General features: G+C 38.0%; 1 protein-coding gene across 1 annotated transcript; it reads right to left on the bottom strand.

The window, feature by feature from the left end:
• Positions 1 to 584: 584 nt before the first annotated feature.
• On the bottom strand, positions 585 to 15,498 carry emp2 (epithelial membrane protein 2). Its single transcript, XM_056753145.1, has 5 exons — positions 14,729 to 15,498; positions 2,672 to 2,786; positions 1,974 to 2,070; positions 1,658 to 1,798; positions 585 to 1,533 (listed from the first exon to the last, which is right to left on the bottom strand). Exons 2-5 carry the CDS (start codon positions 2,747 to 2,749, stop codon positions 1,364 to 1,366), a joined length of 486 nt encoding a protein of 161 aa, XP_056609123.1. The 5' UTR covers positions 2,750 to 2,786; positions 14,729 to 15,498; the 3' UTR covers positions 585 to 1,363.
• Between the last annotated feature and the right edge of the window lie 1,936 nt (positions 15,499 to 17,434).

Below are 17,434 nucleotides of genomic sequence, written 5' to 3'. Positions count from 1 at the left end.
ACAAGTTTAGTAACTACAATGCCTACAGAACATTTACGTTAATATTGATTTAACTCTAAAAGTTACAAGTAAAACATGCAATATATAATTAGTAAACACTAAAAGACTATTATTTTACAAAATTACTATACAACAGAACACATCGTGCCACTTATATTGACAATTTGTTCAGCTTCAAGTATGATATAGTGCTCAGCAAATTGGCAGCACAATAAAATGTCATATGTTGTGTTTAATAACTTTTATCCAGACACAATCAGGCTGTTCCTCGCTGTAACGCCCAGGAAACGTCTCACTGGATTGTTGTCTACTTCACGCTAAGGCCTGTTTCACACCGCGGGCATTAGCAGCATATAATGTAAGTGAAGCAGCTGCGTGTCGATACGTTTTCAATACATGTGTATGAACATCAAGCTTTCAAGGAGGATTGTGGAATTGACCTCTGTAGGAATTTATGTAAAATACTCACGCATTTTAACCTCCGCTTAAAATATGGTAGTGGAAATGGCAAACAAATGACACCATAGTTTTTGCTGCGACTACATGAAAAAACAAAGTAATCTTAACAATTACTACAAACTTGATAGTTGTAAAATCTAATTTAATGAAATTAATTACATTTAAAAGGATAGTGTGATGTTCTGGGATCATTAACTCAACACAAAGTGCATCAGGTTACAAAACAGAAAGTTCTGTTTGTGTAATTTGCATCAAGCCAGACAAACATGTTTTTAAACGGGTGCGTAGTTCCCTCCATTATTTTCTGTTGTTTCACAAAAGCTTACATTGCAAAGAATACGTTTATAATGCATTTTCAACATTTTCTGTCGAGTTCAGCTGTAAAAAAAATCAACATATTACGCGGCACCACTCTGCTCACATTGTAATTTGTTAACACGGTCAGCAAAATGAATACCTGCCGCTTGCGAGTGCAGTGGGAAACAGACGATAGTACTACAGCCAATTTCACCTCTTGTATTTTCTATGAATACCTGTAGGCCAGGTGGGCTGTCTGGCCTATAGTGGTTCCACTTTATAAATATTTGCCATTACAGATACCTGTCGCATTTGTCTTCTTTTTTCTACACCCTATTTTTCTTTCCTAAATCACAGCACAGCACATTTTTGCCCAAAGGGGCTGGCAGAATAAAATTATACACAACAATGTTAAAACAACATAAGCTAACATGACAAAAAGAGAATTACGTTTCCAGTATGCAATGATTAATATTAAAAGTCATCTAGTTCTTATTTTAACTTGGCATGTATTTAATCTACATATAAAAAAACAAGTGTCATCACAAATAAAGTCTCTTCGCTAAGGCTTTAGCCGGTGGCAGCTAGTGAGGTGGAGTGTTGTGATTTATTTGCGTTTTCTTAGCACTAGATACATCAAGCCGCTGAGCAGCGTCATGGGGAATGCGACCCAGGCTAAGATATAGCAGTACCCATAGTCCCCCTTCTCAAACTCCTTGCCCTTGAAGTTTAAGTGCTCTGCGGTGTAGATGGATGCAGCCGCCATCACACAAAACGCTGCAGAGGAAAACAAAAGGACAATTTAGGAAAATAAGCAGTTGTATTTCCCTGCAGTCACACAACAGGTTGTACTGTAAATGCTACATAAAATTCAATTCTTCTTTATCAACACTGTACTCACAGGACAAGAGCTGAATGATTGCTGTGAAGACGAATCTCTCCCCTTGCTTCAGACGGAAGAGCTGAAGGATAAAGGCGAAGAAGCCCACACAGCACAAGATAGTGGCCAGTATCATAGTGGCCTGAACAGCCTGAAGATAAGCTGTTGAAAAGACAAAATACACATTCTTTGTAGAAATGTATTTATATGCTGAGTAGAAATGTCTAGATGGACTTATTCTGTTGTATTGCTTTAGGGGTAAACTTTTATGATCCAGTGCGCCAATATACATATAAACAGAAGCAATGCACAGGTAGGAGTTTAGGTTTTATCTTACCTGCTTCATTGGTTGCACTGTTTGGTATATCATAACAGTCTGTAGTGTTGCAGTGGTACCAGAGATCCATGGTGAACTTATCCGTAACCCACCATTCCTTGAAAAGATGGAAAAAAGAGGCTGAGTTTGAATTTCTTTCTCATTTGAGGTTACCTTTTTCATCATATTTACTTATGAACATACAGCCACGTAAAAAATATGAGACCATTCCAAATTTTAATTTCTAATCAGCATTTCTAGATGTATTGTGGCCATTCCAGATCAGTGTCTGGAAAATCAAACCTCAGCAGACTGACAGCATGACAAGACGCATGAAAAATATAACCTTGACGAAGTCAAGGTTATCACATAAAAAATAATGTTTGAACTTGTCCTAAATACATGTACAAATAATACTGTTTTATAGCTTAAACGTGAATATGAACTTGTTTTCTTTGGTTTCTCCAGTCTTTATTTTCTACAAAACACTGAAAATAATATTGAAATGGTCTCTTAATTTTTGACTCTTAAACACTTTATCATGTATTACATTTATTTTAGATATGGAACAACCACATAATAATATTATAAAAATGTAGAAAGGACAACAAAAACAATTTTAAAATGTAAAAGGAATGATTCTATAAAGAATGATTATTCATGTTGGTTTGTTTTGAGGACACAGAAACGAACGAGAAAAACAACAACATTCCACTCACATTATTGATGGTTGCTATGAAGAGTAATATTGCTGAAACGACATGGAAGAGGATGATGAAGGCCAATATAATCAACATGGTTGGCGGTGTAACAGAAGATCAGAAGCAGGAGAATCTATCAAAGAAAGAAAAATGAAAATTATAGACATTCTGAATAAACAATACTCTTGTGACATTGAGGTGCTGAAATGTGATTCGTTTTCTCTACACATGATTATAATGAAAGTCTTTTGTGCCATTTTTGAGCAGTTTCACACCGTATGTATTTGCATGGACAGAAACCATTTTTCTTTATGGCTAGTTCTGTTTCCAGTCTAAATCCAGTCTGGGGCAGAAGGATTTTCCCATGATCTTGATTTGATCAATATCACAGTCTGTCTACAGTGATTCAGAAAAAGCCCAGCTGACTTCATTGTTCTGCCAGTCCTGATAATGCTACAAACTTCCTGAGCTCCATGCTCCTGTTTGAAGCTCCATTCAGGAAAGGATTTGTCTGCACGAGTTTAAAAACGGCGGAGCTCACTCGGGATTCGCCATCAAATGCTGTAAGCTTCTGTCTACGTCACACGCGTGTCTCTGAGGTTGGCTGCTAGTAAAATCCTTTGTGACTCACTGCAGTATGCCCACATAGAGGAAGACAATATATGTCAACCTGTACCAGACCGGGCAGAGTGGGTGTGAGTTTATACTGGAATAGAGAAGTGACTTATTGACTGAACTGAAAAAATGTGTTTCTATTTCAAGAGCAATAATTATAAAAGCAACACAAAGAAAAAAAGGTGAATTCTAAGCGCCCAAAAAATAAAGACATTGGGATCGTTTATTAAAAGGATAGTTCCTCCAAAATTTTTTTTATAGACCCTCATTTACTCAAAAAAAAGAGCTGTCACTGTTGTTAGTTTTACTAAACCCATCCTGGTGTCGCAGCGAGTCAACATAGGTCAGTATAGCATGGTATAGATATGTCGTGTACTTTGAGCTGAAACTTTACAGAGACATTCTTGGGATACCACTGACTATTTTTACATTGCAGTAAACACCTAGATAAGTGGCCCTTTAACATTATTGAGTAAAAAGCAAAACCCTATAATATTGGACCTATTGTTGAGATAACTTAATATAAACAAGTTAATTCAACACGACTGTTGAGGGGGATTATCAGATCCCAGCATGCTTTGAGTAAGACAGCATTTAGGCTGTAAATTTTGAAACTTTACAGTTATTTTAAGTGTGTGCTTAATGTTCATTTATCTTTGAGGTTTAAAAGAGTTGGTTGTATTTTTTAATTCTAGGGTTGCCATTATTTAGAAGACTGGTACATGTGCTTAGGCTGTGAGAGGCTAAAGCGCAATTTATTTCTATTGCTACATTCAATGAGCTTTAACTGTGCTAATGCCAGTACTGAGATGCCTCTCATCTGATTTGTTCATCGTGTTTTGACTTACATGCAATAAGTCTGTATATAATTTATGTATGACAACAAAAAGTATCATTGAGAAGAATACATGGTAAGTTTAATTAACTTAAAATGACTGGTAAACTCTGCACGGTTTGGATTTACTCTTAGTTTTGTCAACGTTGGTTCGATTTCAACTACATTAAATTAACAACTACATTTTTAATTGTAGAAACGACTCAACATTTTATGTCCATACAATAGACCACAATGAGGTTTAATGTTATTAAGTTGGTTACCAACTTTCTTCAAAATATCTTTGTTTGTGTTGTGCCGTAGAAAGAGAGTCATACAGATTTGAAATGACAGGATGGTGAATAAATTATGACAAAATTAAAAAAATTGGTGAACTATTACTTTAAGGTCATCTCAAACTGACATAAGGTGGGATGTGAATGCTCTCCACCATCACCACCCTGCAGCAAGTGCATCCGAAACTACAAACACCATCAGAAATAAAATGTGAAATATAAATGAAAAGATATACATGTTAACTAAGATGCACCCTGAACGTGGTAAAATAACACTGGTTTTAAATTTCTGTAATATAGCTAGTATAGCTACTAAAGAAAGGAGTCATACGGTGGTTTAGACAAATGACGGCAGTTGAGATGTAATGTAGGACACAGGGTGTGGCATCAGAACAATGAATGAGTTTAGGCGGGAATGATGATGACAGAAGAGGGTTACTGTCTGAGCTCATCCTGAAGACAAAGACAGAAGCGCAAGTTCACGACCAGCTCACAAGCGAGCCAGCACAAACAGAAGATTCACCACATGAAGTCGAAATAGACAAGACCTGAGTTGGCTAACAGGAATCAAGCGGAAAACACATAACAGGTGGATGATGCTTGTCCTGTATATAGTTTCTTTGCTCTGTGATATTCGCATACAGACTTTAAAACACAACCATTTAAACCTTTTAGGAGGCACTGAAATGAAAATAACTACAGAGACTGAGAATGTTGGCTATTTCTTAAGAGATCTACCTTCCCTCAGGCTCAACATTAGCTCAACATTAGTCTCTGTGAGGTGTTAAGTGGAAGGTTAGACCCAACATGGTGTCTGTCCACACATGGACTTGATTTTCACAGCAGATGGTTTCCTGTGTCGCGCTGAGGCGTGGGGCCGTCTGTAAGTGCTCCTCCCCTTTTCGAAAACCACATCAAATGTGTTAAGCTGATGATTTTGAGAAAGTTCCTGATGCCAAAATACAAGAATTTTCTTCAAGTATGCCATGAATACATTATTGTGACCTGCAATAACTTTAAATGGGAAATGAAACGCATTAAGTTCAAGCTGAAGTGTGTGTTGTTACATACAGCTGTAGGTAAACCGTTTGAGAGTTAAATTCCCTAAAGAGCGTAAACACTGGCTCTGAGGTGCTATCAAAACACTGCTTTGTTTGTTTTTGACCATCCTAAGCAGCAGTTTGCTTAACCAATGGTGTGAGTTTTGGAGCGGGACTATACCTTTGATAGTCGGCAGGGGGAAGGGTATGAGAAAAGAACAAAAATACATTTTTAACCTGTTTTAAAAGTGTGGTGATGAAAGTCGCATTTAAGAAACAAATCTTGTTTTAGTTCACCCAAAACTGAAAAATGTGTCATCATTTACACACCCTCTTGTCATTTCAGACATATATGACTTTCTTGCTCCCGCAGAACACAAAACAAGATATTTTAAGGAATGTTGTTAGCCGGCACCCGTTGACTTGGTTGGCGTTGGGTTTTTGTCCATACAAAAGAGTTGAATGGATGCCGGCGCAGTTCAAAATATCTTCTTTTGTGCTCTGCGGAAGAAGAAGAAAGTCATACGGGTTTGAAATGATGAGTGGGTAGATAAATGATGACAGAATTTTAATTTTTTGGTGAACTATCACTTTAATAATGGAATTTATTGCATTATTTTGCAATTTACAATTCAAAGTGTGATAACCCACCTAATCAGCTCAATGTACGTCATTGTTTCTGGGTGGTGCCTCAGTTAATTTGCCAAAACCCATAATTGCACAAAATGTGGCATTTAACACAGAGAAAACTCCAAAACACTACAGCTACTGTTTTGTTGTTTATTTCACCAATGAATGACTGGCAATTGAGGAAGAAAATTCCTTAAGAACAAGTAAAAATGAAGTCCTTTGACTTGACAAAGACCCGCCATACACAAAACACATGGTTGTAAAACATACTGAAAATTGGATGTTGGTTACACAGAAGCAATATCGTCTGGCAAAGACCCCCCAGCCCTATTGAGGAACAAAAGATCTACTGTGGCCAACAGACAGCATGAAATGAGCTTGATGGGGAAATTATCTAAAGCAGGAAAATACATGAAGAACAGTTTTGTGTCTTTTCCAGGAGAAGAAAGCTTTTCACACCCAGAAGCAAAGGCTGACTGTGCGTACATACTGCCACTGACTCTGTCGCTACTCTGACCTCTTGCTACGAGGTCATTTGAAGGCGTTTCTTAGATTTGGTTGATCTGGTAACTGTTATAAACAAACCCTGCTCTAAATGACGGGAGACAGATGCCTCTGCTTTACTCCTATTGGTAGTCACTCCCGAAAGTCGCTCATCATTTGCATAAAGTTTAGCAACTCTCAACTTTGTCACGTCGCTAGACACGCCCACTTCCTGTCGCAAGCTCTCCATTGAAATTAATGATATCAAGTTGCTAATTGTAGCTTGTACGACAGCGTTTTAGTGCCACGTTAAAAATAAAAAATAAACAAGATTTCGAGATTTTGTTTCCTACATAACCGCTGCAGTGTCCTTTTACTTATTATAACTCTGTGATGATGGCCAAAAGACAAAGAATTTCCTTATTGCTAAATCCTAATCTTAAATAGGATTTAACCAAATCCTCCACAGCCATTGTTTATAGCAATTCTCGTAACAATTTGACTTAATTCTTGTAATATTTTGACTTTATTCTCGTAACATTTCGACTTTAATCTCGTAACATTTCGACTTTAATCTCGTAACATTTCGACTTTAATCTCGTAACATTTCGACTTTAATCTCGTAAAATTTCGACTTTATTCTCGTAACATTTCGACTTTAATCTCGTAACATTTTGACTTTATTCTTGAAATCTTGGATTTTTTTATTTTTAACGTGGCACTAAAACGCCGTTGTACGCTTGCGTTGTGAACGCACAGTTAGCAGAGAAATTCACCCCCCATCATTTACACACCAAATCTTTAACTCCACTGATTCTTAGAACCTAATTCCTTCCAAATACATCAATCAAGTAATAATATTGTCCTTTTCCCCTTACAAGGTTCACTGTTGATTTTACTCAGCCTTAACCTAATAACCTTTGCTATGTACCTGTGGTCAAACTGTTCACTGGGCACATGGTATCACTCTTGCTATATCAGTTTGATAAAATAGATCAATCAATCTTCTGTGACACAAATCACATACATCTGGACAACAGCTGCACTAGAAAAATCCAGATGATTTATTTCAGTCTCACAATGGAGTCCGGGATTAAGGCCACATTGAAGTTGATATAGGTTATGAGCGCTAGGCTGTGGGGTTTGTGTCTCCCAAATCCTGTGGGTTGATAATGGCATTACACCCTGTACTTCCAAACCATCATTAGTAAATTACTTGGAGTCAGCGCTTTAAAGGGAAGCAGATAAGCCTTGTCTACTTATTTCTTCGAGTAGATAGAACAGCTCCATGTGTATAAACAGCTCCAGCAGTTCCTCTTAGCTTGGTGGAAAATGCTGACTTGACTTTCAATTTAATGTCATTTTTTCATAATAGAGCCGCAGTCTCCAACAGGCTTCCAAGTCGGCCACTGCTGAAAACAGAAAGTGGAGTCATGGAACAAATGACTGAGATGATACGGAAAGCTCCTGTACTAACCTGCTTATCAAGTGCACGTGTGCCTGTGTTATGATGTGTTTCAAAACGCTGTTTTGTCAAGAGTAACCGTGTGTTCCCACCAAACGCGACTGGAGCGTTAAGCGTGAGTGAACTACATGGTCACTTTACAATTTATAGGTCAATGCAAAGACGCGATTAGACATCCTGCTGCGAGTTGAAAAATCTGAACTGGCGAAAATTCGACCCGCATTAATCAATTAGGAGCTATCTCTAGTAGTGACGTGATAATGACATAGCGAGCGGAGGCAGAAATCCGAAACAACAAAATCGTAGTTGCTGTATGTGGATACCTGGAGCTGTACGATACATATTACATTTATCGAAATAGGAATAAAAAGGATCTTATTTGGAAAAAAGTGAGTGAGGAGGTCGGACAATCTGGTAAGCTTTTTACTCCATTTGAGCTATATATATATAAATACGAGACTGGAGCCGCCTGGCAGAAGCCCCTCCCATGACCCGAAGTTGCGTTTGTTGTGAAGCGAATTTCACGCGCGAATGAAATGAATTTCACGCGCGAATGAAGCAAGTGACCTCAAAATGGTCATGCATCCAATTACACGCGAATAGCACGATTTATTTGCGCAAGTCGCGTTTGGTGTGAACGCTCTATAAGGCTGGTCAAGTGTGCAGCATAAAAGTCTAGCTGGCTGAGGAAGCAAAGGTTTTGGGGCGTTTTTTTGTATTACAAAAAAACAATGTAACAAATAGTATCCTCTTCTTTTAAAAAACTATAAAACACTGTACAACAAACAATTTGTGTTTATGGTTGTAAATAAGTAAATATTTGACCTATATATAACCATATGTCTATTTATAAAATGTTCAGTTCTGGTCCTTGATTCTGATTGGTTGAGCAGAGATCTAAGCCGTTATAAAATACCCTGATTCATAATGGCTAACCGCATTACATAGCATTACCGTACATAGCCTAAATATCACTTTATGTAATGAAACCTTGCTTCGCGTCGTGCCACAACGCCCTAAGATGTTATAAAAAATGCACTGTAATATACTGCTTCTTGGGGCTTATTGCTTTAATATAGGATATAGGATTTATATTTATATACGTGTCATCCTATATATGGATATAGGATATATACTGTATATTAACCACAATAATCTTTCTCATATGTACAGATCTTTATATAGGAAGTATACTGTATTATTGAGGTAAAACAAAGGATAAAGTGATTTTCAATTATATGTAGCTTCAACACAATTTTACGAGATAGCTATGAATTCCTACGATTTCATTCATACGTTTTAGTATCATTTGCTTTCACGCAGATGATTTATTTGGTTTACTAGTGGTGCTTCAGTTTGATTTTTTTCTAGTATCTGTACGTTTTTGTAAAATTCACTTTGTAAAAAATAATACAAAGTAGCCACATCGTAATATGGTTACAAATTCCTGTGACATCAGGTTAGTGGTGTTTTTTAGAAATCCCTCACTCATGGTTCAGGGTTCTCCAGCATTCTGAAGTATCTGCTCAATACAAAAGATGATTTCAAATGATTAAATCATTATAAAAAAATGATAGATCGCTCAGTGTGACATGACCTGACCTTAACTACCCTAACAGTGTTGAGCAACAGGGAAAACCTCAAAGTAAACGAGGGATACGAGAAGCAATGTTTTAACATAAATTCGAAAGCGCTCACAGTTTCAAATGTCGACCCAGAGGTAACAAGGCGTTCATGGGTTGTTTCGTAGTCCTGAGACCAGCTCTGACTTTGAGATCTGAAAGAATACAGATAAAAGGGAAGAAAAACGTGCAATGGGTCAGAAGTAGCAGGGAAATGATGAGGCACGGAGTTCTCCTCTCTCTATGTCCTTCATTTTGCTCTTCTTTTACTGTGAGGATGAAAGGAAAGGAGCTTTAAAAGAACAGTTCTGCAAAACAGCTGTGACGCCGTAAAGGTTAACAGCCACAGATAAACAAAATCTTCATCTCCTGGGAAGTCTGAGCCTTTCTTTAAGCTATAAAACCGATCTAATTAAGATCAATGCCTTTTTACAGACTCATTTTCACTGAAGCTCTCACATATTGCACATTCATTTCCATGTCTATCCTATCAGGGACAGAAGTTTGTTTTCAAATACAGTCATAAATTAAAAGCAGCTCCATTCTTGCTCAATAAAACTCAAATTAAGCACGAGCAGCTGAAAATGCGCCTGCTGGGTCTCATGTAGCCTACATGATTCCCTAACAAGCCTCTTGCAAGAAAACACACAAAGACATCAAATTTGTGATAAGCCCTGCTGTACAGCATATTTTGTGTAAACTGTAGCCTATATCTGTAAATTGTGGGGTGCGTTACAAATCAGTACAAGACTCATTTTAAACCATCAAGCAAACAAGTAAAGACTCCTTTGTAGTATTTTCTGTGGTTCTTTCTTGTGATGCAAGACCATACTTTCTCTATTACTGGCTAAGAGGGGAGTTTTAACAGACAGGCTGACAAACACACAGACAAAATATTAGATGGACAAACACAGAGGCAAAATAATGAACAGACAAGCACAGTGACAAAATATTAGACACAGAAAGACAAAATATTACAGACAAACAAACACACAGACAAAATATAAGACAGACAGACAAACACACACACATAGAAAAGCAGGCAAACAGAAAGATAGATGGACAGACAGACAGACAAACAAACAGAAAACAAAGGGAAAAACAGACAGGCTGAAAACCAATTGATAAAAGTAAGAGAGACAGACATTCATAAAGATAAACAAAGAGAAATAAATACAGACATGAAGAAAGTTAGACATACATTCAGGTAAAAAATACAGAAAACCGACAGAAAAAGAGACCGGCAGAAAGACAAACATACAGAAAGTGAGACGCACATACAGACAGATAAACAGACAGAAAGTCATAAATCAGACTAACATAAAGACAGTTGCTGACATGTCTGATAATCTTTTCCCCACTGCTCAGCCTCTGCCGCATCATACCCATGCTTGTGACTGACAATGTGAACGCAAGGCTTATTTTTAGAGAAAAAGTAAATGCTTTGTTTGTAATATAGTCTATAATGAAAATAAACTCCACCCAGCAGGGTACCTGGACACGAGAAAATCTGACAAAAAATGAGAAAAACAACAAACTCCCAGAGAGAATGCCACGTAAAGTGTTGTAAACTCTGCTGCTCGTACTAAGCCTTATAGATCTCCATTTCACCGCCCTGAGGTCCTCCACAGTTATTTCAACACACTACTGGGCAGTTTTGGCACAACAGGCTGATTTTAATTTCATTAAGGGATTGTATTTTGGCAAGGCATGTGTGTTACGGCTGCAACTGATCTCAAGAGGGTCCTCATTCACACTCGGCGGGGTCCCGCTCTGCCCTCGGCCAGGCCTGCTGGGCTGAAAGTCTGCGCTGGGTGTGATTGGCTTCCATCTCAGGGTTCGCTGTAGCTCTACCGCAGAGCTCTGATGTTCAGGTGCTCCAGGCCGTTTTCACATCGCATACCGCAGATGACACGCCGTGAGATTGAGTAACAGCTCCCACATGGAGCTGTCAACAGACACGCAGGCAAACCCCGCAGCCGTATCCACACAGTCCCTCTCGGCGGGTACCAAGACTGATGCGTTTAATTCAACCAAAACCTCGTAAGTTCCTTTGATCAGAGGATGAAGAGAGGACGCTTGTTCTTGACGAATTTGCTTCCAATGGATTTAACAGCAGGATTACAGTGGGGTTTTAAACCTTGAAGGGATAGTTCATCCCCAAAAAAATTTGTATCATTTACTCATCCTCTTTTCAGTCCTAACCGGTATGATTTTCTTTCTTCTGCAGAACACAAAAGAAGATATTTTGAAGGATTTTGGAAACCATACTGCATTGGCCCCCATTGATTTGCATAACATGGACTCAAAACCATCTCTCAAAATATCTTCTTTTGTGTTCTACAGAAAAAAAAAAAACGCAGGTTTTAGATGGCACGAGGATAAATTGATGACAACAGATTATTTTACTTTTGGGTGAACTACCCCTTTAAGTGTGCTAAAGTGTGCTTTGGTTTAAACAAATAACATTGAATATCAATGTTATCAGTGTATATCAAAATCAGATTTAGAACTGAAAACAAACAAGTGTTTGTCTGTTTCTGTAAAAAAAAAACATTAAAAAAAAATATTTACAAATCTATATAATTTCTAAATAAGTGTTCAAATACAGTAGGTACATTTGGAACATAAATGGGATATTCATCCGAAAAAAAAAAATCAAGAGCCTCTCTTCTCTCCATCCTCTGATTCTCCAACGGCTATGTAAATTAAGCTTAGGGGTCAAACAAACGTGCTAGCAATATGATGCCGTAAGGCGTGTGCATTTGAGACACAAATGCCTCTTTTGCCTTTAAGTGGATGCATGGAGAGAAGACCCTCCCCCTGTTTTCTATCCCCCTCTTGTATTTAGTATGGAATGTGTATGCGTGTTTATGGCTAAGCCCGCAGTTCTGTTTGAAGTTGGTCTGGGTCTCTGGTAAGACCTGGTTTTTCATACGCTAACTGGGCTTTAAGCTTCAGAAATTTCAGCCCTAAGCAGATTTGGCTACCGAAGTCCACAGCTAGACATGTGCAATTCATTGTCTTGATACTGAGCCCTGCCCAAAAACATGCAAACAAATCTTAGTGTTCCAGATCCACAGGGTCAGACTGGCTTTAAAGTTCATTGATTTTCCAGGGCACTTTGTCTCCGACACATCATTGACCCTCGATTCCGCCTCTCATTGAAGATAAATGAGTTTTATTGTTTTGCTTTCTGTAATCGGTAAAAACAAAGACAGCAAAGCCTCTAGTCAAACAAAACATTTTGCATTGGATTGCTTTATTTCTCGTCTCATTTCACAGCATAATGTTGCTGGCAGCACCCTAGTGATGTGATATTTACTGCTAAATGATAATTTTAAGAGTCTGTGAACATATTAAAGTATAAAATTGAGCTTGCTGTAATGTATAATAAAAAACACAAAAGGTCCAGAGCTTAAGCCTGGCCAAAGGGAGAGGCACTTCCTGATCAACTGACAGCATAGATCTTAATGAAACTGCCCATCCGCAAAACAACCTGTCGCCCATCCACTGGAAACCCCTACAAGCAGCAAATTTATGAATGGTATCAGATCTGTTAGATCAATCACTGACTCGAAACAAAACTGAGAGAAAAAATCTGGGTTGGAAACAATTTAGTCAATAAAAGACTGGAAAAGTCACTCTCATTCTTGCAGAATGGAAAGTTAATGGAGGGAAAAGATGTCATCACTTCGCTCAAAGCATCTATGAAGAACACAGAATCACAATGGAAGGAAAAAAGACTTGTATTATAAAAAGGATCGACAATACATTTCACACTGAGTATAGGATGATAAATGTTTGACATACAGTATCTGTGGATGTGAGTTTTCACGGTAGCCAGACTATACAGTGTATCATACTGTACTATAGAGCTAAGGGAAAGGTATGAATGTTTGCGCACGTATCTGTCATTGATGGGTAGGTTTGAATTGTGGCACTGACTGGGCAGACCAGTGTCTGGAAATCTAGTCCTGTGAAAACTGGTCCACCTCTAAACACACAAACATCCCCCACCCCCCAAACAGTCCCATGACTAAAGGGGGGAACATGCCTCACTCTCTCTCACATATACACACCCTGAACTGAGTGAGAAAAAAATGTTTGACATGCAAAATTAATCTGACATGCAAAACATGTTGCATTGCCACCTCAGGGACAATGCTAAGTCTTTTTCAGTAAACCACGAAACGTCATAACATTATAAACGTTTTCATAACATGCATTTTGTTGATCATGTGATTTCTAAATGATGTTAACACTTTCTTCTTATTAATTGTAACTGGACAGTTATGTGATGCTGTTTGAAAAATGTTTTACTATTGAAATGTCATTTAATAAATATCTCCATTATTGAACTATTATTCATAGTTTTTCATTTATTTGAAGTGTTCTTTTTATTTGATTATTTGTGTGTGTAGTAAAACCACAGTAATTACAATACCCTTGTCTCACTAGTAACCATAATATTGACTTTATACATACATTTATAGTTTCTCTGGTGAAAAGGCAATAACATGGTAACTACATTTTTCTTTAATGGTTTGCATTGTATGTATTCGGACATAAACTATTTAAACATCTAATCTAATTATAATCAAATAATAAAGTGATAAAAGGTGAAAGCGCATACACACGGTATATAAGAGATGTAATGCTGTCACCAGGGGGCGATGCACGAGACAAAGTTAGTATCACTTCAAACTTCACACAATAAACACGTTTTATATCCAAACGTCTCTAAATACTGTTCGTCTTTCATTGTTAAAATTCAATCTTTAAACCTGCATTACTTTGACCAAAACTCCATTCACAAGTAAACAAAACACTAATAATACTAAGTTAGTGATTCATCATTGAAGCATCAGTAAAACGCCTCAGCGGCTCGCCGAGCACACACGCACCGCCAACGCCCCTTTCTTTACAAACTCTCTATCCTCTTGACTTATAAGTATCCAACTTCTCAAACTCATAACTAAAGCCACATAGACACCAACAAACAACACAGCAACTCTATCCGCAGATATGAACAAACCTAACAAGTTTTGCGCTCTTAACAGCTGTTTTGCGCGTAGAAAACCGGTGGCTGGTTATCATACACACTTACCGCGGTAGTTGAGTCGGAAGTGTCAGATATTGTAGCCTATAGTTTGGAAACGGCGGCCAGATGTTGCGACGAGGTGATGTAAGCGCGAACGTGACGGCGAGATAACGTAGTAGTGAAATGTGGAAAAAGTGCGCGCTCCTCCTCTCCAAAGTCCTGAAGTGGTTTGAAGTCTAGTTGGGTGTGGTCTGCAACCCAACACGGGCTGCTCTGAGGAAACGGGGAGGGGAACTAATCTGGACGCGTTAGGTGTTGTCGACTTTGTGTACGACATTCTTTGTGTAATGCTTCCTTTCGGATAAGGTTTAACACTCAAGTATATACAAACTTTTCACTTGTGCAAAACGTTCACGTGGCTCAACTGGAACGCATTATTACGCATTGAGTGAATGACGCAGCGCAGAGGTCATTGGTTTGATCCCAGTCTGCTGATAAAAGTATAGATTGTGGTGTAAGTTGAGAAAGGCAATGCATTCTCGGTGATTTTAGGAGCGTCTGGTGGGGTTGGACTGTTCGGTGTGATGCATCTATTTTTCCTCTCATTCTCACATGCTCCTGTAGGAGAGTGTGACGGATTTGGTTTGTGGTCTGTGTATGTGTTGTGGTTCTCTGTGGTGTTGAGGAAAAAAAGGGGAAAGTCTTAGCCTATTCTTGGCGGGAACAGCGAATGAGGCCAGAAGCAGGAAGAACAGAGCATGGAGATTTACTCACAAAGGAAACAGTTAAATCCAACGACTGCACCCCCATTTCAGCCATAAAGCACCGTCACCTCCCCTGTGCTTTGTTCCACTCCAGAACAGCTGCTTCTGTTCACTTCCAAATAACTCCATATCTAGTTATAGAATAGGTGCAATAATTATCTTATCTACACATGTTGACAGATGTGAATCTATATCTACGTATGAATCTACAAATGTTTATAGTGCTTATGCGCATACTGATCTATAATAAATATTATGTTATCTATTGTAAAATCAAAAGATACATATTTGTAAAGTCAATATGTGTGTGTTGTCGAATGTCATCCGGAGCCATCTGCAAATATTTGTGTGTTAATATCCTGTGTCCTCCCATTTGCATTACATTCCCAGGTTTTTGGCTGGCCGGGTTTCCTGAATATCTATTATTTGAGCAAGTCTGCTTTATGGGTTAGTCAAGGTTTAGTTTCCTGACTGATCTGATCCAAGACTTTCGCTCTCATACAACAACGTTTTACGACCGTCACCTTTCCTATAGATTACACATTAATTATAAGGAATTTAAATTGAAATGAAACTTTTAACAAGATGTATAAATTATTATAAATAATTTTTTTGTTCTCAGATTAGTACGATGATAAAACATATAAATATTCTAATTAAATTTAAAATTGCAACACACTAGTGGTCCCATACTTTTGGACCACTTGTGTACCCTTGATTTAACTAAATTAACTAAATTAAATCCAACTAAATATATTGAGTTTAACATTTCCAAAGCATCGGTTGTCACTACACTGACCTTGGTGCTAAAAAAGAAAGAAATTCAGAAAATTTGACAAACTATGCAACCCACACAAACAAATTCCATTCTTAAAGGAGAGCGCCTATTTTTAAAAGCTCTTGCGACCTCACGGAGTTCCTCTTTTGCCTCTCTACTGTCATTCCATATAATCTGCTTTCATTACAAAGTGGGGAAACCTTTGCATATATATATGCATTCTCTATGGATAATGAAATGCCATGTTGAATTAAAGGATAAAAATATACATACAGCTAGACGTTCAAGGAAAGAATTGAGCTATTTTTATCAGCAGCCTTTATTGATGCTGTTGTTTAATTAAGACACATAATGCTTCTTCAATTGTCACACAGGTGAAAAGAAAACTGGTTCTTCTGCCTTTGTACAAATGTACAAAAAGTTGTGTGCTTTTGTTGATTGAATTCTCAGAGCATATTTAATGCGGATGAGTTGAAATACAATATGTATTCATTCTCAGCCCTGAAAAAAAACTTTTCTAAGCAAATGTCGCAATCCTATTATTCAGTTCAGATGATGAAAATATATTTTGTTTTGTATAAAAGTACAGCACTTAGTGAAATTGCAAAAATAGCTAATAATTAAGCCCCATTTTGCCCTCATCTGGCATAGGATCACAAATAGATATTACCTGGCCCGACCTCACACCATCCCTAAGCCAATGATGCCACATCAAAGCAATGTTTTAACAGAAGAAACTATTTTAAAATTGATAAATTACACACTTTTGAGCTCAATTAACATATAAAAAAAAGTTCTTCTCTCGCAGTGACACACAGCATGTTTAAGTGCTCCGACTTTTTTCCTGGATGCTTGGATGCTCCTGGCTCGGTCGGTGCAGTGATGTGGAAACTCTGGTGATCCAGACAGCTGTGAAATAGCAGGCCGACTGCCAAGCAGCCAAAGCAGGGTGGAGCTCAAGACTGGGGCAGACCCACCGCGGCCTTCATACACCACTGTTCACTGCAACATTATGCTTCAGTTCTCTTGCTAATGAGACAGGAAAAATGGAGCAAGCATTCCATCTCATGCATGTGTGTCGGGAATGTGAAATGCGTTTATGCAATCCATGACCTGATCATGCATGTGGACTGGATCAGAAACATTATGTGGAATAATTCTTAGTTCCGTATTCCATGGAACCTTGTGAACTCAGGTTCCTTCCATCGTGGCACTACTGTTCATGAGGCT

The sequence above is a fragment of the Triplophysa dalaica genome, chromosome 7, assembly GCF_015846415.1.
Source record: "Triplophysa dalaica isolate WHDGS20190420 chromosome 7, ASM1584641v1, whole genome shotgun sequence".
Lineage (NCBI taxonomy): Eukaryota > Metazoa > Chordata > Actinopteri > Cypriniformes > Nemacheilidae > Triplophysa > Triplophysa dalaica.
This window is presented reverse-complemented; position numbering and strand designations above follow the sequence as displayed.

Bases quoted from the DNA above. Each gene is read 5' to 3' on its own strand.
- emp2 (XM_056753145.1), bottom strand. From the start codon at position 2,749: ATGTTGATTATATTGGCCTTCATCATCCTCTTCCATGTCGTTTCAGCA. The intron at 2,071-2,671 runs GTGAGTGGAATG...CATCTTTTCAAG, and splicing joins TCATAGCAACCATCAATAAT to GAATGGTGGGTTACGGATAA. The intron at 1,534-1,657 runs GTGAGTACAGTG...TTTCCTCTGCAG, and splicing joins AATCATTCAGCTCTTGTCCT to CGTTTTGTGTGATGGCGGCT.